At 36.8% G+C, this 24,034-nt stretch overlaps 1 protein-coding gene across 2 annotated transcripts in view; it reads right to left on the bottom strand.

Moving 5' to 3' along the window:
- CCDC88C (coiled-coil domain containing 88C) overlaps nucleotides 1–24,034 on the bottom strand; it is a 221,760-nt gene that overhangs the window by 22,692 nt on the left and 175,034 nt on the right. For both annotated transcript variants that reach the window (XM_074289718.1, XM_074289719.1), the window contains 6 exons: nucleotides 23,743–23,886; nucleotides 20,756–20,942; nucleotides 16,598–16,743; nucleotides 11,364–11,453; nucleotides 7,487–7,728; nucleotides 901–1,089 (listed from right to left, as the gene is read on the bottom strand). In XM_074289718.1, coding sequence (XP_074145819.1) covers nucleotides 901–1,089; nucleotides 7,487–7,728; nucleotides 11,364–11,453; nucleotides 16,598–16,743; nucleotides 20,756–20,942; nucleotides 23,743–23,886 — 998 coding nt within the window. The remainder of the gene's footprint in view (nucleotides 1–900; nucleotides 1,090–7,486; nucleotides 7,729–11,363; nucleotides 11,454–16,597; nucleotides 16,744–20,755; nucleotides 20,943–23,742; nucleotides 23,887–24,034) is intronic.

The raw sequence follows: 24,034 nt of genomic DNA, 5'->3' as shown, positions 1-24,034 counted from the left end.
GGGGGGAAGTAAGGAAAAAAAATTAGAACACAAGAGTTTTACAAAAATTAATGTTGAAAACTATCTTTAAATGGATTTGGAAAAATAAAATACTGTTAAAAAAGATACTGGAATGATCTGCCAAGTCCTTCTTCACCTTGTTTTACAGATGAGGAAAACTGAGGCAAATAGGAATAAGTGACTTGCCCAGAGTCACACAAGCCATATTTGACCTCAGGATGAGTCTTTCTGACTTCAGGTTCTGCACTCTATGCACTGCACCATCTACCTGCCCCTACCTGTATTTACAGGTTAGCACATTGTAGGTACTTAATAAATACTTGGGAGATAGATTTTCCCTGCTCCCTCCCAAAATTACTTTTTATTCATTTTGTATATGCTTGTTTAGTATTGTCTCTTTTGTAGAAACTAAATTCCTTGAGGGCAGGAACCATTTAACTTTTGTCCTGACAAGCCCAAAACTATGAATAATGGCATATATACACATAGGAGGCAACTAATAAATGTCCGGATTATTGTATATAAGTAAATATGATAACTTAGGGGAATCATAGGCTACTTGTTTCCCATAATTCTATAGAGTTTTTATGGAAATGGAATACATTTTCCCACCACATGTATTAGAAATCAGAATGCAAAATGCCATTTTCAAGGATTGGTTAAACATGAGGTCAAGGTCAAAGTCTTTTTTTTTTCCCTGAGGCTGGGGTTAAGTGACTTGCCCAGGATCACACAGCTAGGAAGTGCTAAGTGTCTGAGACCAGATTTGAACTTGGGTCCTCCTGAATTCAGGGCTGGTGCTCTATCCACTGCGCCACTTAGCTGGTCCAAGGTCAAAGTTTTGAGTTCTAGCCCAAGAATATGGGACAGTGACAGGGATGGTGGCTCTCTCCCACCTACCTTTGGGCAGGCCTGTGTGCCTGGCAATGGGGGTCGAGCTAGAAGGGGTTAAGTGGATGGCCGAGGTGGAGTGAGCCCTTGAGCCCAGCTCTGTGTGCCAGTGCTTGATCACGGAGTCTGTGGAAGCCTCGAAGTGATCACTGCTGCCTCCGTGAGGGGAGCCTCGTTTCTGCTTCAGATCACTGGGGACTAAGGCAGAAACAACAGAGGAGGGAAGAAAAATTAAGTGTTAAAAAATTCCTCCTGGGATATTGATCACGAAGACCAAGAAGCTGGGGGAGGAAGGACACACACAGAACCACACAAACAAGCAGCTTGATGGGCAAACTATTCATCAGCCCTTCTCCCCCCCCCGAACAGCCTATTTCAAAAAAGGATTCCATTTAAGGCCTTTTGGGGCCTGCTTTAAAATGGACTTATCCTTGTCACATCAGGAACAATCCAAGAGTGAGAAAAGGAAAAATAAAGGAAGTATCAAAGAAAAGAAACAGAAAGGAAGATAAGTCCCAAAAGATTAGTGAGGGGGCAAACTCATAACAGTTTACCCACATTTTGAAAACATCTAATAAAAAGTAGATAAAATTCTTCTGAGATAAACTACAAGACAAAAAAAAAACTTATACTAGAAATTCTAAGTGGCTCAGGAAATTGGATGTGTTGTGTGATTTTTTCTATGATACTTAATGTTATTCATGATCTTTGAAGGTTTAACATCTCATAATTTTTTTAAAGTGGAAAAGTGTGAACATTATGCATATTCTTTCACCCAAAAGAAAAAAAAACTAATTTTTTCTTTGATATGCAAAAAGGGAAAAGGGTGAATGGCTTTTTTATATCACAAAGTACAAGTCTGCCCAATAGCCACATTTTCCTGACATTAGTATAAATGAAAAATAAAACCAAACCAACAACATTCTAAAAATGTTCCATTTTGATGACCAAAGTATTATATCCTTTTTTTAGTCTCATGCCTTTACCTAAAATCCAAAGTTATTTCTTCATAAATTTGTCTTTCCCCTACCTTCTCAGAAATCAGAGAAATGGGTTCAATTTGCCAACCATTTAAATGGTCCTTTTGTGTTTTGGAAGGTAACCTTGATGAGAAGCAAGATTCAAGTTTGGTGAAATGAATCTGCACAGATTATGTAGGAGTTAAGTTTAAAAAGGACAAAATGGGAGGGAGGGCAGAGATGAGATGAAATGAGTAGTTAGCATGAAGGATAGAGATAACATGGTCTTAGAAAACATGCCAGAAAGACAGAAAGAAAGGGTAAAACAGCAGCTGTGCTTTAGCTAAAGGCTTGTGCTGACCGGCTGTTTCTTCCTTTTCCTGGTAGTTATGGTGTTGTCTATAGCTATTTTTACATATACAATTTTTGTAGATACAGAGCTCTGTCCTAAGTTGGAATCTGTCCTAGGACAGACTGATCCAATTTTTCAAAATACATAAAAGGAGCAGCAGATCTCTTAAAACAAACATGGAACATAGAGACATTGGAATTGAGCCTTTAATAACAGTAGCGTGTAACAGGTGGTCATATTTGTTAGGATACTAAGACACAGTAACAGGAAAAGGGGATTTAAAACTCAATTGCAAAAGAGATAAGGTTTTTTTTAATCCCACTTTATGGAAAGCATTACATTTTAGGAACTGTAGCAAAAGCTGACTAATGCCAATTTATAGCCGGACATGAAATAAGCCTGCAACAACAAGGGAGACTTGGAAGCACACACAACTTTGCTCACTTACTATGGAGCCCTGGTCCAAGAGATACATACGTGTGCTGTATGTACCAGGAGGTTCCCCTAAACTACTGCACTGAAGAAACAATCCATCAGGTGTAAGAACTCATCTTCTACTTTGGAATTACAATCCATATTGGTCAGTTTAAAACTTGGCTTGGGTTTGTGATTGGAGTAACGTATAGCAATGGTATCAAGAGGGAAGGGAGGGTCACTCATGGCCGCTGCTGGTCACTTAGCATTTACACTACTGTTTTTGTTTTGGAACTCCAGAGATGAATGAAGGTACGTGATGAAGAAAGATGATAAAAGGAAAGGTGGTATTAGAAATCTCCAATGGCCGAGAAAGAGAGAGATTCGTTAGGAGAGGGTGGGATGTCGGAGGAGGACCAGAATCGCAGGCGTTTAGAGAGAGCTGTTGGAGACTTTTCTTTGTCCTTGCTTTTGCTTCTCAAGAAGGGACTCTTTTTTCGTGGTGCTGCTAAATTATCATCACCCGGGTGGTCCAAAAAGAAGAAAATAAAATAAATGAAATGTACAGAAATGGTAGAAATGAAAACAAAATTATTTCAACAGACTTAAGATCCTAATATTACCCCATAAAGCAGAAAGGGCTTATAACATAGTGACTGGCACATCCAAAGCATTTAATGAATGATGACTGACTGATATGGTTAGAAAAGTTATGCACTACTCAGACCCCAGTTAGAACTGGGATCAAACTTGTCAGTCATGGCAAATACCTTAAAGCCAAAATTTCATCCATGCATACAACACCGGTGGAGAATTATACCCTGAACATGGGAGAGACAATCTGAAGTATATTTAAATGTAACACTTTTAGCTATTATATAGAAGGGAGTTATGAATTTAGTGCACAGAATACAGAATTCTATAGTTGTTATTTCAGTAAAAACTACAAATATAAATTCCTAAGGCCTCCTTTCCTAATTGGATATCTTGATAATACATAATTCTTTGGTCTTCCAAACAACTGACATTAATTTTTAATCTAATAAATTTAAATAAAAATTTTAATTTAATTAAAAGGAAATACTCCAATTTTCTTTGATTTTCTAAGACAACATTTCTATAGTCTGAATTATAATTTGCTTTCTACCCTGTTACCTTACCAAAGAACCTGAAAAACTCGACATTAATTTCTTTTTCTACTCCAATTCCCCTCCATTCAACTATTTATTTCTGGATTTTAAGAAATGATTATGTTTTGATGTTTTAATGTTTTGATGAATCAGATATAAATTTTTAATAGTTTAAACTGCACTAAGACTTCTGTCTTTGAACTTCAAGGAACTAACCTGAAATTAAGCATCACCATGGATTATATATATATATATTTTTAATTCCTCCAAACAATTTTAATGGTTTAGAGGTCTCTTCTTTGCTGTTATTTCTTCACCAATAGTGCCATCTACTGGTGATATTTCATTTCACAGATTGTAAAGGCACAAGGCAGGATACTGTTTATATCCATCCACAGGATTATTTATAGCTTTTGTAGAATTTTTCATTTTCCATTTTTTAAAAAATTGTATCAGGTTTAATCTAAAATTTTAAAACTAAGGACATTGGCCCATAGCAATTTTTTTTTTACTGGTTTCAGAATTAATGATGTAAAACAAAGCTTTTTTCTTCTTAAAATATACATAATCTTAAAAACAAAACATAACCCAGATTCCTATTTCTTTGTGTCAAGTTCTTTCCTTCTAATTGATCCTTTTCCCTGATTCCCTGGTCCATGCTTTGAGATGCTTTGAGCCATCAGAAGGTGGCAGAGGGCAAATGAGCCTGTAGTATCAAATTTAGGCATTTTACAAGTATGTAATGCAAGTTGAAAAGGGAAACAATGAACTAGGTCCCCATTATATATATGTATGTGTGTATCTGTATGTGTATATATTTTTAAATAATAACCTGCTCACACATAGGTAAGTTTACCAAGATGCATTAGGGTGGAGATTTAATTTCTGCAATTTTTCTACTGATTTAGGCTCATATACTTCATCATAATTTATGAAGTCAATTTCCAATAAATACCAAATTGGAATAGAGGAAAAAAGATTGGATTTGGAGTTACAGTGGGTACAGAAGCTCTGTTCTGCTACTTACTATATGTGTGATCTTGACCAAAATCACTTTAATGTCTCTTGTTCTATTTTTTTTTTTATTTGTAAAGTGGTTGGACTAGATAAATTCTATCTAGCTCTATAAGTAGCTAAGGAGTATAGTGGACAGAGTTGGGATGACTTGAGTGTGAATCCTGCCCTACACATTCATTAGCTGTGTAAATTTGGGCAAGTCACATTCTCTCCAACTCAGTTTTCTTATCTATAAAATGGGAATAGAGATATTAGTAGCTCAAAAAAAAATGAGATGTGCAAATTTAGAGGCATCTCTATTCCAAATGTCTACACGGATTATTTGTACCCAGCCTCTGATAGAGCATCCCAAGCTTGTATTGATTTGGTCAGCCACAGTTGGACACATTGAATCTTGCCTCCAACATAGTGAAGGACAACCAAAAAGGGAGATCTCCTTACAAGATTGTTGTGAAAATTAAATGATAAAACACACAGAGTGCTTTGCAAACCCCAAAGCACTGCATAAATGCTAGTTACAATTATTTATTATCCTATGATTTCCTCTTTGGGCTTCAGTCTCCTTCATTTATAAAACAAGGAAACTTGACTAAATAGATAGATGATTTCTAAGGTTTCTTCCAGTTCTCCATCCCATGCTGTTGCTGATGGTGTTCAGTCATGTCTGACTCTTCATGACCCCAATTGGGGTATTCTTGGCAAAGATAATGGAGCACTTTGCCATTTCCTTTTCCATTTCATTTTATAGATGAGAAAACGGAGGTAACACAGCTAGTATGTGTCTGAGACTAGGTTTTCCTGATGCAGCTGCACCACTGCACCAAACTGCCCACTTACAGTATTATATAACACATATCAAGAAACAAAAATGTTTGGATGTCAAAAAGTCAAGTTAACTTTTTAAAAGCCTAATTAGTCTAAAAAGACTAGCACATCCAGGTCAATGTAGGTAGAGAAGTATCTTCAGAGTTAGAACAACATGAGTTTGAGTCTTTCCTTTGACATATACTAGCAATATAAATCTAGGAAAAATACTTAATCTTGTAGTGACTCTAAGTAACTCTCCAGTCTTTAAGGTCCCTGTGTATTAGTAGGGAACTACAAGTTTCCTACAGCAATGAAACCACAGGTTTAATTTGAAAAGTAATACACCCATTAGTCTCAGTTTCTCTTTCTTTTTTTTTTTTAAATAGTATCAAATTATATTTAGAACTTCAAAATGATGAGCAAATTTTGATTCATCTGGAAAAAAGTCTCTACGTCTGTAGCTCTTATCTACATAAGGTTTTGTGTTGCATCCAAAGCACCAAAATCAAAGGTGGATGTGTCCTTTAAGACCAGCTTATCTAAACTCCACATTTTACAAAGGAAGAAAGTACCTTGCCTCAAGTTACAAAAAAAGTTAAAGTCAGAGCCAGAAGCAGACTATGTAAGATTCCCTCCCTCTGAATATACACATTAAATATTATGCATGCATAGATATGTATGTATTACTGTTTCTACATTTGAAGATATGCATCTAATGGCAATAGCTAGATGCATTTGTAAATTAGCTAAATAATTTGCCACTTGAAAGAATATGAGACTAAGGGAATGCCCAAACAAGTTATGGCTTATGAATGTGATGGAATACTCTTATGACGTTAGTTGTATTGGAAAAGATGGTTGTAGGAAAACTTGGAAAGATTTTTATGAATCTATGCAAATCTATGTGTTCTGCTCACTACCCAACAATTTATAATAATAGCAACATTTTAAAGATAAATTATTTGGAAAGACCTGTTATTTCTGATTTGCACATCTTACCACAATTCCAAAAGACTCATGATAGAACACTTCCAGATAGAGATCTGGTTGTCTCAAGAAGACACATTGAGACTTTTTTCTTTGACTGTTTTTTGGAAGGAAGCATGGGTAACATGGAAATTTGTTTTGCAAGTGAAACTGAATTCCCTACCCACAACAAGAAAATTAAAATGGAAAGAAAACATGGCATGTAGAAAGGAATGCTGGATTTGCATTGGGAAGATTTGGTTGTTGTGGGGTGGAGGATTTTTATAATGACGCCACCATTTTTATAATGGTGTTCATCCCAGTGCCATTTATTAGCCATGTGACTGATAGACAAGTTAGATTATTAACCTTTCTAATCATGAACTTTCTTATCTATAAATTGGGATAATATAATTAATTACATAGTCTCTTCTTGGGAGGATCTTGACAAAATGCTTTGTAAACTGCTTTACAAATGTGAAGTATCATTAATACAGAGAGGGAAGTGTTATTTATAGATTGCTTCAGTAAATTATTAAAACTTAAAACTGCCTAGGAGTTCTGTGCAGATCCTGAGGGTTCCTACAGGCTATGTGAGGATGTTTTATTTCTTTACAAAGAAATATTTCATCACAGACATACTAAAAACATACATAGATACATTTTTTCTCTAATGCACCAGCTAGGATGACATTATAAAGATAGCAATGCAAATATTCAAAACTCCTACCTGGTAAGTAATGGTTCCAGCTCTATAATTAAAGTCATTAGAGCATGACGGAATTTTAAGACCACCTGATAGATGCTTACATTTTGTCATTTGGAAAACAACCTGTCCATCATAGAATGCCTACTTGAGTTGGAAGTGTGCATATGTACACACATGGTCTCTCTGCTTATCAATCATTTAGCAGGTTACCTATGTTACCCATGGGGTCAGTCAGCCCTACCTTTCCCCCCAGATCCATTGTGAGCATCTCTCTCCTCCTGGCTGTTGGAGCCTGCAGCAGCAATATTATCTGGGGTTTCTTGCTGCAATCGGAGATGCTGGGAAGCAGATGGAGAAGCCGGATCTGCGGAGTCCAGCTGCCAGGGAGGGCTCTCAGCAGTTGATTTGGCGCGTTCTCTTGAACCCTCTTTCTTTGGTTTGATGAGTTTCACTAAGGCTTTGGCTCCAATCCAGTGGTTTTTTCTATATAGGAAGAGATTTCCAGGAGATACTACCATAAGAAACACTTGGAAATTCTGTTTCTCGAGGCTGCTCAACCCTTCAGATACCAATCTGGGGGCTGGGTTGGTCCCTCAAGAAGCCATGAGTCAAGCCAGGCACAATTATGGATGGCATAGTGAGTGTCTGGATGCCGTGTTGTAACTGTAGAATAAATGGTATTTCCTAAAGAGAGTCTGATCTAGAATGCTGAATGAAATAATAACAATAGCAACAAAAATAATAATAATTTACAGAATGATAACAAGCTTGTGGCTAACTGAAAGCTGATTTCATCATGGAAAAGTGGAAGGATTAAACTAGGAATAAGAAGATCTAAGTCACTGGAGTTGTACACTTCTTTTTTGGATGCCTCATCTGTAAAATTAAGAGATTTCATCAGATAATCAAATTATAGGATTCCTCCTTAATAGCATGTATACCAAAGAGGAATCATTGCTATGTGCCGCATGCTTTTTGACTCTTAAATAGCTTTCTGCTTGTTTGTTTAGCTCCCCCAAAACCCTAAAAAGGACTCAGAGAAATGGGTAAAATGGAGAGTCCAGACAAGATGATTAATTTAGAATGCTATCCCCTACTCTAATGATCAAATTCCCTTCGATGAGGGTATTTCAGCAATCAGGTACAGGTTAAGACCTAAGATTTCTCTCCTCCTTTCCTTAGCAGACTCTATTCCTCAGGGACCAACTTTCACAACCTGAAAGGTCTCTACTTGAGATGTCTTAGAAATAGTTAATTGCATCCATCTGGCATCTCTGAGGTCTATGAGACCAGAATTTAAAACAAAGCTAACAGAACACCACCAAAAGTGCCCAATGAACCATCACAACAAGCCTATAGTTTACAGGTCATCAATTTGACAAGCATTTTTAATGTATCAGTCATCACTACCACTAGAAATGTTCTCATGTAGAGAATATAGCTACAACTGTTAGCTACAACTGTTAGTTTATTACTCTTAGATATCTGTGAGGACGTTTTTGCCAATCAATAATTTGCACCTACAATTTCTCATGGTTCTATTTGGACCCAACAGGCCCAAGTGAAATCTCTCCCTTTAAAATTTTAAAATATTGTGTCATTCTTCCTGTGTCTTCTATTCTCCAGGATCAATACCTACAGTTCCCCTGTGTATGGAACAGCCAGGAGAAAGCTTCCACTAATCCTGAATGGCCTCTGAGGTCCGTTCTGGCTCTCCATCTAGGATTTCTCTTTGGAATACACCAGTTGTCATCGGACCTATGGATCTGTTCATCCATAGAATGAACCTGACATTCCAGGTGCCTTGTGACTAACATACCACATGCTTAGTCCTAGATACCTGGCACTCAGTAACAGCTATTGTACAATGGCGGGCAGCTAGGTGACACAATGAATAGTGCCCGGCCCGGAAAACTCACCTTCCTGAATTTAAATCCAGCCGCTGACACTTAATAGCTGGACCAGTCATATGATATGTGATGACCTAACTTCTGTGGTGATGAAAAAAATCCTTTTCTTTTTTAAGGCCATTAAGAGCTCTGATAATGTGTTTCTGAACCCAGATCATTGGTGTGAATGAACCCATCATACCTGACCCAAGTGCCATGAAGACAAAAAAGCTCTTTTAACATATAGACCAGTGGTCCTCAAACTTTTTAAATAGGGACCAGTTCACTGTCCCTCAGACTGTTGGAGGGCCCGACTATAGTAAAAACAAAACCTCACACTCTGTCTCCACCCTCAGCCCATTTGCCATAACCTAGCGGGCCGTATCTGGCCCGCGGGCCGTAGTTTGAGAACCCCTGATGTAGACCAATAGCTGCCTGGGCCCCCTCTGCAGGGATTCAACCACCACCACTAACAGTTCCTACTTTTGACCCTAACTGGATGACCTGTCTCTTGACATTTATCTGGGGATCCAAACCATCACTCTTGGCATTCTCAAGGAAGAAAGTTTGCCATTATTACAGCAAGAGCCTTATTCCTCATTATTGTTATTAATATGTATTCCTGATTAATTATGAAGTATCTATTCAGTATTTATAGTTCAGTACTTGTTAACTAACTACTGTTAAACACTATAGTGGGTTATGATTAAGTTTATTACTTAAGTCAAAGATTTCACTTGTTCTTTTTCTTCCTCGGGTGCCACCATTTTTATAATGGTGTTTATCCCAATGTTATTTATTAGTCATGTGACTGACAGACCAGTTAAGTTAACCTTTCCAACCATGAACTTTCTTATCTATAAAATTGGGATAATATACTTAAACAGTCTCTTCTTGGGAGGATCCTGACAAAATGCTTCGTAAACTGCTTTACATATATAAAGTATCATTAGTACAGAGAGGGAAATGTTATTTATAGTTGGTGATAAAGGGTCAGGATACCCTTGTGCGCATCCACCCCATCTTTCTGTTTTTTGGGGGGATTTTTTACTTTAAGAAACACTTCCATTTTTTTCAAGGAACACTGTTCTTTACTAACGAGCTGAAGCCTGGGAAGGTGTTCTTCTGGCTCTTTTAACAGTTCATCTACAGATGCCAGGCCATAATTTGTGCATACATAGCAGTTACTTGGCAATAGCAGGAAGATAAACATTGTGCTTACTACTGCTAAATTCCCATGCCCTTCAAAGATCCTCTGTCCTCACTAATTTTTATGGATGTCCCCATGGCTAATTCCACTAATGTCATGGCAAAGTGCCTTTTGTTTTATTTTATATATTTATAGCAGACTTTCCAACTTGCCTTTGACGGGTAATTAGCAGCTTCCTACCAAGACCTGAGGCAACAAAAGAGAAGAAAGGAAAAGAAAAAAAAAAAAAGGAAAAAGCTGAAAGGATAAAAAAGAAAAGCATGGCTAACACATGGGGATGGGATATTTCTAGCTGAATACAATTACCTTAAGACCTCTCACCATTCTCAGTTCACTAAATTGTTGGCGACCTCTCCCTCCTCAGATAATTCTGTATTTTATATCTACTTACATGTTGCATCTCCAAGTAGAATGTGAGCTCCTTGGGGAGAAGACTTTTTTAAACTTTTTTTCCTCTTGGTATCCCTACTGTTTAGCATAATATTTTCCCATAAGAGAGACTTAATAAGGACCTCTGCCTGAGATGACTTATAATTAGTGAATGGAAGACATAGCAAATAAGATTAAAGCTAAGTATAAGGAAAAGTTTCTTCACCATCAGAATGGTTCCACAGAATGAATGGGCTTTTGAGGAGGTGCCACAGGAGTGAAGGGGTGTTTTTTCATGGAGGGGCTATCCTAGGTGCTCCTCCTGAAATTCCTTCCAACTCTGAGATTCTGTAATTTTATAATAGGGCCTACAAATGGGGCTGCATTCACATCAGAAATGGTGCATAAATTGGTACAGCCAGTTTATATTTCTAACAAGCACTCGACTGGGATTAAAGGGCCAATGGCTAAAAACAATGGTGAATGTTATATTTCCAATGATAAATACACAGAGCATATATAATCCTGTATCTATTTCTGAGTTGAATAAATGTTCTTCTCTCTGTACCGTGGTACTTCCTTCCTTTATAGTAAAAGCTTTTAAAAAGGCAAATAGCAATAGAGCTTCAACAGAGTTCAACAGAACTTACTTCTTTGGAGCAGGATCATAGAATTTATATTGATCCATAATTTTTTCTTCTAGTTTTTCTTTATGTCTTCTTAAGGCATTCAGTTTGTCTCTGAGAAAAGAGCAAGAAACAAAGGTATAAAAATTAAATTTAATTTAGCTGATCAGCAGAGATACATAGGAACACCAAATGTAAATACTCAATGAGGTTTCAGCACTGCAGCTCCTTTTAATGAATTATTAAGATGTTCAGCTCTAACTATACTGTAATTCAAGGAAGTAAACCTTTCTTCCCCAATTATCTGAATTAAAAAGACTAAAACTACTAGTCAGTCAATAAAGAGTTCCTGATACATTTTTGGAGCACATGAAGCTACCCTTGGGAAACATTAAAAATTAAGAGACACAGATCTGGTTCTCATAGAGTGACTCAACCCTGGAAGAAATAAATATAATAAAATGGGAGTCCTGACCTATGTCCACTTGAGGATATGCCTCATTGGCACATTGGAACTGATTTCTTTTGTTTTGATCTTAAAAGAACTTCCAAGCTGAGAATCATGGTAGAACTAAACCAAAGTCATGGATGAGATCCTAAGATTTAGAGATGAAAGGGACTTTAGAGATCATTTAAACTGACCCTTGAATTTTACTAACCTTAGGGAATGTCAAGTGCCTTTTAATACTGAAAACTTCCGGAGAGCCAAGAAACAAAGTCTCACATGTGTACTAATTGTGATTTTTGAAGAAAATCATCTGATTTTTGGATTCTTCATTTTTTTTCATCTAAAAATGAATATATAGGACTACTCTTTCAGCTCTAAAAAATCTATGGCTTTTTATATCCTCAAATACTAAATTGTATCATGGTTTTATGTAAAATACCAAATAGTAGATATATCTGGCTTCAAAAACTATATACAATTTAAAGCAAAAAAGTCTATATCTGATTGGGTAGATATAGCAGGTGATTTGTCAGAGTTCCAGGTTTAGAGTTAGGAATGCTCATCTTCCCAATTTCAAATCCAACTTCAGACACTTAATAGCCGTGTGACTTTAGACAAGTCACTTAATCCCATTTGCCTCAGCTCTGTAAAACGAGCTAGAGAAAAAAATAACAAGCCACTCCAGTCTTCCAAGAAAACCCCAAATGGGGTCACAGTCAGACACGACTAAAAGAAATGAACAATAAAATACTAGAAAGAACAAAGTTTCCCTATTTTCCCCCTAATTATCTCAGCTATTCTCTAAGGACATAGAAACATATCACTTATTTAGCACAGATGTCAAGACAAACAGGTCTGATTTAGTAACAACAATCATTGTTGAACGACTGATCCCAAATAAGTGACCAAGGTCTGTTTATTTTGCCAACATGAATCATTTCTTAGAATTTATAAGATAATGCTGACATTAAATAATGTCATATTGGGACACTAATACATTGTTGGTGGAGTTGTGGACTGATCCAGACATTCAGGAGAACAATATGGAACTCTGCCCAAAGGGCTACAATATTGTCCATACCCTTTGACCCAGGAGTGTTTCTACTGGGATTCTTGAGATACGAGGAGATCTTGAAGAAGGGAAAGGGACCTACATGAGCAAAAATGTTTGTGGCAGCCCCTTTTGTAGTGGCCAGAAACTGGATGCCCATCAATTGGAGAATGGTTGGGTAAATTACGGTATATGAATGTTATGGAATATTATTGTTCTGTAAGAAACGACCAGCAGGATGATGTCAGAAAGGCCTGGAGAGACTTACATGAACTGATGCTGAGTGAAATGAGCAGAATCAGAACACTGTACATATAGTAACAGCAAGATCATGTGATGATCAACTACAATAAACATAGCTCTCTTCAGCAATACAGTGATCCAAGATAATTCCAATAGGCTTGTGATGGAAAATGCCATCTGCATGTAGAGAGAGAACTATGGAGACTGAATGCAGATTGAAGTGTACTATTTTTACCTGTTTTGTTTGTTCCCCCCCCCCTTTTTTTTTTTACTATTTTAACCTTTTTTGTTTGTTTTTTCTTTCCCATGTTTTTTCCCTTTTGTTCTGATTTTTCTTTCACATAACGACTGATATGGAAATGTTTAAAACGGATGTACATGAATAACCCATATCAGATTACTTGCTACCTTGAAGGGGGGGGGAGATAAGGGAGGGAAGGGAGAAAGAAAAAATCTGGAATTCAAAATTTTACAAAAGTGAATGTTTAAAACTGTCTTTCCATGTAATTGGAAAAATAAAATGTCACTGAAGAATATAAAAATAATAATGTTATAAACCAACTTGGATTAGGTGAAGAGAGATTTTGGTTCGGTCATTTTAATACTTTGTTCTTTCCCACTCAGCACCTTTGCTTATTCAATTCCTTCCCCCTGGACTGTCATCCATCAAAATCACAAGATCCAGTTTCAATATCAACCCTCAATATTATTCTCCCAGACATATACACATCACTACTGTATGCACCACAACAGTGGAACTTATTAAATGCTGCTTTGAATTATTTAATCTCTCTGGTAGATATATGACTTCACTTTTACAAATTGCAACCTCTACTACACTTTCTCATCTTGTTAAAATTCTTGTCCATGGCTTTGCAGATGTCTTTCATAGGAGTCAGTAACAATATGGTGGAGACTTTGGTTCCTTTGATACCTTGGAAATTCCAACATACCCCTCCAGGCCTAATTCCTGTGTTACTCATTCTCCCTCTTCAATGGGTATATCTTTAACATTTTCTAGTCATATAGTGCTTGGTAATATTTTGGTGATATTTTCTCACAAGTAAATTATGACTGGTGACATGTCCACCACAATCTTCTCATTGCCCATAGCATTCATGTCTATTCAGCAGCAAAGGGAGAACAGTGGTCTTAAAGAGATGGGCTTTTGTAGTTTTGATGTAAACCAGATTTATTTCCTTTTCCCAAATTACGGACACAATTCATCTTACAACTGAGGCGCTTGTCCAAAATATATGTATTAATAAACTGATTTTGACAGGCTTCCCTTCAGCCGCAAGTCTGTTTCCTCATCTATAAAATGAAGGGATTGGACCTCTAAAGTTCCTCAAAGCTCTAAAATGCTATGATGCTGTAAAAAAAGTAAGACTTTTGTAGTTACTCCTTGAAAAGAGACCATTGCTAACTCATCTTTGTATCTTCCATTGTGCCAAACCATATTCTGTACATAATGGTCATTAAAGATTTCCTGAATGAATGCAACCACAGTTAATATGCTCTAAATTCAATTGCAAAAATCCATTTTGAGGCAGCCTCGAAGGAGAAAGCCAGCTTGGGAGCACAGTGGATAAAGCACCGAACTTGCACTCAGGAAAACCTGAGTTCAAACCTAACCTCAGAAACTTACTACCTGTGTGATCCTGGGAAAGTCACTTAACCTCTCTTTCTCAGTTCTGCAGATATCTCCTAGGATTGTTGTGAGGATTAAATCAGATATTTGTAAAGAACATCGTGAACTTTAAATAATTATATAAATGCCAACTATTATTATTGCTATAGGTTAACAGAAAAGAAGGAAGAATTTATTGTTATTTTCAGCTGCCTGCCAGATTTTAAATAATTATATAAACTCCAACTATTATTACTGTTAGAGGTTAACAGAAAAGGAAGAATTTATTATATTTATCTTCAGCTGCCTGCCAGATCTGGGCACAAATCAATGTGCATGGCTGATTTTTTGAGTTCAATCAGTGTTTTAGCTTTATTTTTAAAAAAAAATCACTAAAACCAGTTTCAGAAATGGCACTGAGTCCATTGGACCTAGGCTACAGTTTTTGTAGAGCAAACAAAGATAAATATATAACAGCAGTGATGAGTAGAAAAATCACACTGGGAAGAGAGGGATCTCTGTAGGGCACTTCTGGCTTCTGCCTGGCCCCTGAAGAAGTTTGCTGTCAGAAAGCTAATGGTGTGTTAATAAGATGGGGCTCCTGACCATATGACAGACACTGCTCACTAATAACTCTGTCATACATCTCGTATAAGTTGCCAGAAACAGAGGATTCATTTCCAAACGGCAAAAGTCCAGAGGCAGAGGTCAGTGAGGAGATTATACAGCCATTGGGCAATACAGAAGTAAGATGGTGCAACAAAATGAGCACTGGACTGGTCATCACTGTGACTGCAGGGAACTCGCTGAACTTTCCTGAATTTTGCGTCCCTAACCTATAATTAGGGATAATACCAAACAATATATTTATTTACAATTCAGTCATTTTTTTCAGTTGTGTCCAACTCTTCATGCTCCCATTTGCAGTTTTTCTTAGCAAAGATACTGGAATGGTTTGCCATTTCCTTCTCATTTTACAGATGAGGAAACTGAAGCAAAGAGTGTCCGAAGAAGGGACTTTTTTGACTCCAAGTCCAGCACTTTCTCCACTTATGTCACAGGGCTGCTATCACAATCAAATGAGGTAAAGCATGAAAATTGTTTTCTAACTTAATAGAGTATAAACATACAAGTTATTATTAAAAGGCAGCATGGTATAATAGATAAGGAATGGGTCTTAAAGCCAGGGAGATTTAGGTTCAAATCTCACCTAAGATGTATCTCTGGGAAAATCACCTAACCTCTCAGCCCTCTCCTCAACTCTTTTCAGACTTTTAAGTGCCTTATAACTAATATGGAAATATGCTTTGCATGACTTCATAGGGTATAATTAACATCATATTGTCTGACTTCTCAAGGAGGTGGAGAGAATGTGGAACTCAAAATTTTTTAAATGAGTGTCAAAAAAATTAAATGTAATTGAGAAATACAATAAATGTATATAAATATACATATTGATATATGTATCAATCAATTATTAAATATAATATATAGATTATAAAGTGTTATATCAATTATTTTTAAAGTATCTTCCAATTGCATTTAAAATTTTTTTCCAAATTCTCTTTCTCTGCATATACACATCATATATTTTATATTATAAAAACATACACATATAATATGTATCATATGTGTATATACACACTAAATTGCAGAAAAGGGGCTGATCCACATTGGCAAACAGAATTTGCTCACCTGGGAGTTCATAGGTATAGACCCTACCTCACACTTGCCCTCATTATCTTCAAACCACCAAGTTTCCTATAAATGTGTGAGTTATCATGACTTCCTTCTCTGCCTTTAGCTATGGTTGCCTTAGGCATCTAGAATCGCAGAGACAAAGACCCTTTATGCTATGCATGGAGTCTCCCCAGCCTCCGTCATACATGTATTGTTTCTGCTCCTCATGGAACTGCTCCTTGTTCTCCATATTCTGCTCCAGAAGCATCTGGTTTTGCTGACTCAGTATTTGGATCTGGTTCAGAAGATGATGGTTCTCTTCTTCCAAGTTCCCCTTGAGACGGGAAAGCAGCTGAAACACAGAACAAATGATGGCTCATAAACATTTGTCACAGCCTGGAGAGTTCCATTTGGCTCAGGTATTAAATATCGACCCAAGAGGCTCTGGTAATGGACTCTACAGTTAATATTTTGCTCTGCTCCCAGTTGGAAGAAACAAATTTCCAAATCTAAGGAGGAAAGAATAAAAGTATAGGTAATGCTACAGAGGTCATGGAGACAAATGCAATTTCTCCCTTCCTGTGGTGGTGGAGACTACAATTGGACTATGTATTATAGTTAATAGTTAATATAATAGATTGTGATAATTATGATCCTAACAGCAGATGGCATTTTAGCTCATTAAATACTGGCAGCTCAGGGGGAAAAACAAAACATAATCATAATTAACAACAAATGGACATCCTAGAGAGCTAACGGCTTAGGGGTTAAAAATGGAATGGAGAGGGAAAATTGAAATAAGCATCTATTATTTATTAAGCACCCATTATAGAGGAGCAACTAAATGGCCTAGTGAATAGAGCGTCAAGAAGCTCTGAGTTCAAATCTGACTTCAGACACTTATTGGCTGTATTTCCCTAGGCAAGTCACTTAACCGTTTGCCTTGGTTCTCTCATTTGTAAAATGAGCTGGAAAAGGAAGAGAGCTCATTCGACCCTGACACCCACAATTGTGTCATGAAGAGTTAGACAAGATTGATGCAACTGAACAACAATTCTGGGAGGCAGATGCTATCACCATCCCCATTTTACAGGTGGGAAACAGGCAGAATGACTTGCTCAGGACCACACAACTACTAAGTGCTTACGGCTACATTTAAACTCAGGCCTTCCTGACTCCAGGCCCCACAGAGCAATGGATCTGAAGTCAAAGGACTGCATTTGAATTCTGGGTTTACTTTTTATCATTTTTATTACTTTTTATTAACTTCACCCAAGTCACTTTCCTTCTTTGCTCCTCATTATTCTAACCTATAAATTGAGGATGTTTAATTAGAAGAGTACTAGAATCTCTTCTAGATCTAAATCCTATTAAACTATAATAACATTCCTATCCTCTCATAGGATAGAAATATTATTATAGTTTAATAGGATTTAGATAGTGCTAGATAGTGCTAAAGGTTCTGATTTCTTCACCCCCAGGTACCATATTCTTTATAGAATTCCCCAAAGGAGCATCTGCAGGAAAAATATCTGGCCACAAAGCACAATAAGAAGCACCTGGGACTGTAAAAGTCTCTGAATTAGTAAGACCAGATGGGGCAATGGAAAGAATACCAGAAAGTAATAATCATCAGTTATAGAGATAAACTTGCTGTGAATCTTAGGGAAAATCATTTTACTTCCAATATTTACAACATTTACTTCATAAAAGAAATCTGAATGGAGTTAGGAAGACAAAAGTTCAAATCCTATCTCTGACATATACTAATATACCTGACAGTAGGCAAGTCACTTAACCTGCAGCATAGTACCTGGCACACTGCAGGTGCTTAATACATGTTTACTAATTGACTGATTTAACCACTCAGCACCTAAAGGGATTATGTTCATTCCCAGTTCAACTCACTATCTGGGATATTCCATCTCCCAACCATAATCTTAAAAAGCCCATTTCAGGATGATTTCACCCAAGACTCATCTCCTCATTAATGTGCTTCTAGTCAACATCGCCATTTCTTGGGAGGTCCCAGTCACGCTGTTCACTTTATGCTCATTTGGTCTGCGCCCCGCCCCCCATTAGTGGGGAAGTATCCGATATACCCTTCACCCTACTTATAGTTCTCCTTTATGTTTTAAAAGTCTCTCCCTTCTGGGATGGGAACTCACTGAGAGTAGTTGTTGTTCCTATACATGTCCCTAATATTTAGCATGTGTCATCTTTTTTCCTTTAAAAAAATATCTATATCTATATCTATCTATCTATCTATCTATCTAGATATATATATATATTTATATCTATAGATAGATAGATAGATAGGTAGGTAGATAGATAGATATAAAAGTTGGCTGCTCTGTTTGCCCTTTTCTAGTCCTGTGGATATTTTCTGTCCCATTAAGAATAATCAAAGATAACATAATCAATAAAAATTCAGGAGAGTCAAAAATAAGTACTTCATAAATGTTCTATCTACACAGTTAAGAGCAGCAGAGGATAGTATGATTCCAAGTGACAGGAAACAGTGCTTTATGTGTGTGCTCATGTATGTACATATGTATAGTAAATATTTGATACATGCTTGCTGTATCTATGATTTTAAGTGACTGGAGGAATTAAAAGTCTGCATTAGAAGTTTTTCTACGTTTAAAATAATAAAATCATGGATTTGCTCCCCAATCCAACAAAAATACCCAACAGTTTACTGTGTGAAATAGATTAAATACTGACAGTACCACTGATCTTAAGTTACCTTTTTGGGAATTATGAAGACTAGCGTTTGTAATAAAGAAACTAAATCTTCACTGGAAACTGAGTGAATGTCCCTCAGGTGGGGAATGGCTGAATAAATGATGGTACATGAATGTACTGAAAATATTATTCTTCTTTAAGAAATGATGAGCAGGCTGATTTCAGAAAGGCCTGAACTGGTGCTAAGTGAAGGGGGCAGAACCAAGAGAACATTGTATACAGCAACAATAAGATTATATGATGATCAATTCTGAGGGACATGGCTTTTTTCAACAATGAGGTGATTCAAAGCAATTCCAACAGATTTGAGATGGAAAGTGCCATCCACATCTAGAAAGAACTATGGAGGACTGAATATGGATCAAAGTATTTTCACCTTTTGTTGTTTGGGTTTTTTTTTCTTTTAATCTGATTTTTTTTTGCACAGCAGGATGAATATGGAAATATGTTTAAAATAATTGCACATGTCTAACCTATATCGGATTGTTTGCTGTCTGGGGAGGGGAAGGAGAAGAGGAGGAGGAGAGAGAAAAATTTGCAACACAAAGTTATGTGAAAGTGAATGTTAAAAACTATCTTTTCATATATTTGGAAAAATAAAATACCATTTAAAAAATAAGAAAAAGAAATCAAGTCCTTAATACCCAGCTGCCTGAATTCTAATTATCTTCTTGGCCCCTGAGAAAGAGCTAAAGTTTTGCTATAAATCTCTCCCTATAAATCTGGGGCAAATGAAGGCATTTTTCTAACATAAGCAAAAATATTATACAAAAAAGGTCATAGGGAAAGGTCAGGCAGCTAAGCCCTCAGGAATAGACATCACCCAGTACTCAGCCATTAAAAGCATAGCTTTCTTCTTGCCTTTGGCAAGAGTTGAAATCACCTTTCCCCTATTGTTGCTGTTTAGCAATGTCCGAATTTTTGTGACCCCATAGACCACAGCAAGCCAGGCCCTTCTATCCTCCACTACCTCCTGAAGTCTGTCCATGCTTATATTTATTGCTTCCACAATACCATCTATCCATCTCATCCTCTGCCATCCTCTTTTTTTCTTTGCCTTCAATCTTTCCCAACATTAGTTGGGAAGTCCTATCTCCTCATTATGTTATGTAACTAAATCTTAATTTAATAATAATTATTTATTTATAAACATAATTTGTATATTATAAATAAATATTGTATATATAATATTGTAAATATATTATAAATAATAATATTAGTGTAATAATAATAATTGTAAATAAAAATAATAAATAATAACTAAATGTAAAATAACTAAAGAAGTTATTTCCCCAACATCTCTCCCTCAGACTGGAAAGTCATTTTCCCTCAACTCCAAATTTTGTTCTCTCAAATAATTCGAATAAACTCCATGAAAAAAAGATCACAATGTAACAGTTGGAACAAAAATTCCCTGGGGACACCATAACCTGCAAATCCAAGGCTTCTGTCACTTCAGTGTATAGGTCTCTAGACTAGCTTCTCATTGATTCTACTATTAGACAAGCTGCTCGGGTTCTTTTCAGCTGTAAATCTGATAAGAGTAATTTTTAAAGGCTCATAAAGTAGTTTGGGCAGGGATAATAGCCGGCATAATAAAGTGAGAAGAGACTCACTTCACAGTGGTTATCCAATTTGGTCATGGAGATGTCCATGCTTTGATGTTGCTCTTTTAACTCATCAAATCGAGCTTGCCAGCGGTTCAGTTCTAGCTGGGAATTGTTGAGAGATGTCTTCAGTTCCTTTGTGTGGGAGTGAAGTTCTTCATATTCCCCCTTCAGCTGGCCATGCAGGAAATTCACTCTGTCAATAGGCAAACCACAAAGTAAATGAAACAAGGGTTGTCAAGTGGGATGGGGATGAGAGTTCTGAGCTTAAAGTCAAAAAGACCCAAGTTCTAATCCTGACTCAGACCGTTGCTGGCTGGCTCCTCAACAAAGATGGGATGGGGATGCAGATGAGACTTCTGAGCTTAAAATCATAAAGACCCAAGTTCTAATCCTGACTCAGACCCTTACTGGCTGGGCTCCTGGACAAGGAAATCACTTGTAGCCACTGAACTTTGGTTTCCTCATCTATAAAATGAAGGGGTCGGACTTAATTCCCATTAAAGGCCTTCAGGCTCTAATGAGATAGTCCTATGATCTATGACCTAGGAAGGCTGGGCTCTATGTGAACTTCATCAAGCTGAACACAGTCTCTGAGTCTCAGTTTCCTTGGATGCAAAAGAAGCAGGCTGGGAGGAGATTCAGGCCAGCTCCAACAGAGTTGTGATGGGGAGAGCTGTCTGCACTAAGAGAGAGAACCATGCGAACAGAGTATTTTCACTTGTTTTGTTATTGTTTGCACACTTTTTGGTTTTTTTCTCATTTATTTTTCCTTTTTTATCTGATTTTTCTTGTGCAGCACAATAATTGTGGAAATGTGTATAGAAAAAATTTATCAAACTATCTCCTATAATCACCATTACTGCTAATATTATCTAACTGGACCCACCAGAAAAGGTTTTGCCTTTTTTCTGTACAAAATTTTATATAATCAGTTAAACCATTTTCTTGGCATTAAGATTTTAGGGGGCTTTGGAGCTAAAACAAAACAAAAAACCCTGGTGTTTTGCATGATAGAGAAATTTTTGAATTTCTTAAAAAGATAAGGAAAATGTACTATCCAAAAGAAGGAAACGTACTGAGAATTTGGATATGAAATCTCTCTTTTCCATCTGCTGATCAAAAAAAAAAAAAAGTTAAAAAAAGAAGGGAGAAAAAGACATGGTTATTCCAAATTCTCCATTAGACTGTGACTTTCTTGAGGAGACTATCTTTTTGTATCTCTGGATCTGAGGCACAATGTCTAGGTACATAGTAGGTGATTAATAAATGTTTACTGATTGAGAAGTGACCCGTGTAAACATACAATTAAAGGCTGGATGGGGACACTATCTTATATTTCAGTCAAAGTCCTAACACAAAGTCAAGGTTGTATCTACAAGGTTACTGAGTTACTTGGATTGAAAATCAGTTACTTCAACACTAAATGTAACCTTAATCCTTTTTTTTCCCTTAGACCTATTGAAGTACCCAGGTGAGAGAAAAACAGGGCAGCCAAAATAATTAAAATTTATGAGCGTTTATTGCTAGCTAGTGACTGCACCCCACCAGAACAGGGGGGTCAGCAAATGAGTGGTCTCAGAGCCACATATTTTTAGGAAGAAGAGAGACATCAAAATGTTTCTTGATACATTTGTCATAATAAAGGAATTGCTATTCTAAACAGAAGACAAAAAAAAGTTATCACTCTAAGGGGGTCATTTTCAGGCAGCAGCAAGGAGTATTTCTTTAAGCTTATCGTTTCAAAGACTCAGGTCTCTCAGGAGAGCACATCTGGGGGTGTAAGAATACCATCTGCAGTAGGAAGTGAAGAACTAATAACCTTCTAACTACAAAGATTCAAGATTATGTTTCTCACGGTCTCATTTGGGGTGCTTTTCCACTTCACTATCTTATCTAAACAAACCTATGACAGGATAAAATGGAGCTGTAAAATGCCCAGTTGTTTTTATCTTCATATGAGAATTTATACATTCTATGAAAAAGGAATGGTGAGAATTACTGGGAGCCCTTTGATCAATCAATGGTCCCTTCTTTCGCAAGAGATGACCAAGAGAGTGGATGCCCTTCAAATATTAACCTTCCAAGGAGAATCCCTGATCTTACTAATGTCTTTTTCCCTCTGCTTCTATTTCTTTTTTTTCTTCTCCTAAATTAGAGATCCTGAATCTGGAGGGCTGTGAACTCTTCTTTTAAAAGAAAATTTCAATAGTGGTATTTCAATATAGTTTCCTTTTTAAATCTATGAATTTTATTTTATGAATTTAAAATTTTTATTTTGAAAAGGGGCACAAAGGTTTCATTAGACTGCCAAAGGGGTCCACAGAAAAAGTTAAGAATTAACTTTTTTAAAATCCGTAATTAAAGATTGAGAGGCTCAAGCACCTTCGTAGAGAAGGTTCTTTCCTACCTTCCTCATCCTCTCAAAATGACACGCAGCTCAATTTTAGATTTTTTTTTCTGGGCTTCTGAGGAGTAGATTTAAAAAAGAGGGAACTTTAGGTGATATTGAGCTGGGGGGGGACAATGTCATCAGAAGCTGGCTTAACCTCTGATTATTAAATTTTCAGTGTGTGAACATATACACATCTTGGAAACTGATAAATATTTCACATTAGGTACTGACATATTGTCTAGACTTAACCAAATGATGATGAAAATATTCATAGTACAGGCTAAATTTAAAAGCTGTGCTGTGAATTCTCAGAGATCTGGTTGTTAAACATTTACCAGCAGACTGCTGGCTGACAATGCTGGGTGAAAAGACTGAACCACAGAAAGCATGGACACTATGCAGATCTTCACACCTAAGCCAGATTCTGTAATCTACAAAAATAGATTACCAGTCAACAAGCTGTTAGGTACACATGGTCAAGATAAAGAAAAAAATACGCTATCATGAAGGGATTACTAGAATTGTTTAATCTACTCCAAATAAAACCCATGATTAGTTTCAGGATCTGATGCCTTCTTCCAGCATCCAGCCCAAGTCTCACCTGTCCAGTTCTTCTCTTAGCCTCTGGTTTTCTCCAGCTGCGATCACGTTGGTTCTCTTCTCCTGCTGCAAAGCTTCTCTCTCCGTCTTTAAAATGTTCTCCAGCTCTTCTAACTCTGATTTCTGCTTCATCACACCACTGTACCTGTTGGAAAGAAATGAATTCTATTTAAACACTTTGTGAAAAAGGGAAAGGGAGAGTTATCAGGAACACCATGGTTAATTTATGGTCCTTTTTTCCCCAGATGGTGACCAGAGAGTGGACAACCTTCTGGAGGCATCTGGTTTTACTG

Source organism: Sminthopsis crassicaudata, chromosome 2, assembly GCF_048593235.1.
Source record: "Sminthopsis crassicaudata isolate SCR6 chromosome 2, ASM4859323v1, whole genome shotgun sequence".
Classification (NCBI taxonomy): Eukaryota; Metazoa; Chordata; class Mammalia; order Dasyuromorphia; family Dasyuridae; genus Sminthopsis; species Sminthopsis crassicaudata.
Note: the sequence above shows the minus strand (reverse complement) of the source record. Positions and strands in the feature narration are given on the sequence as shown.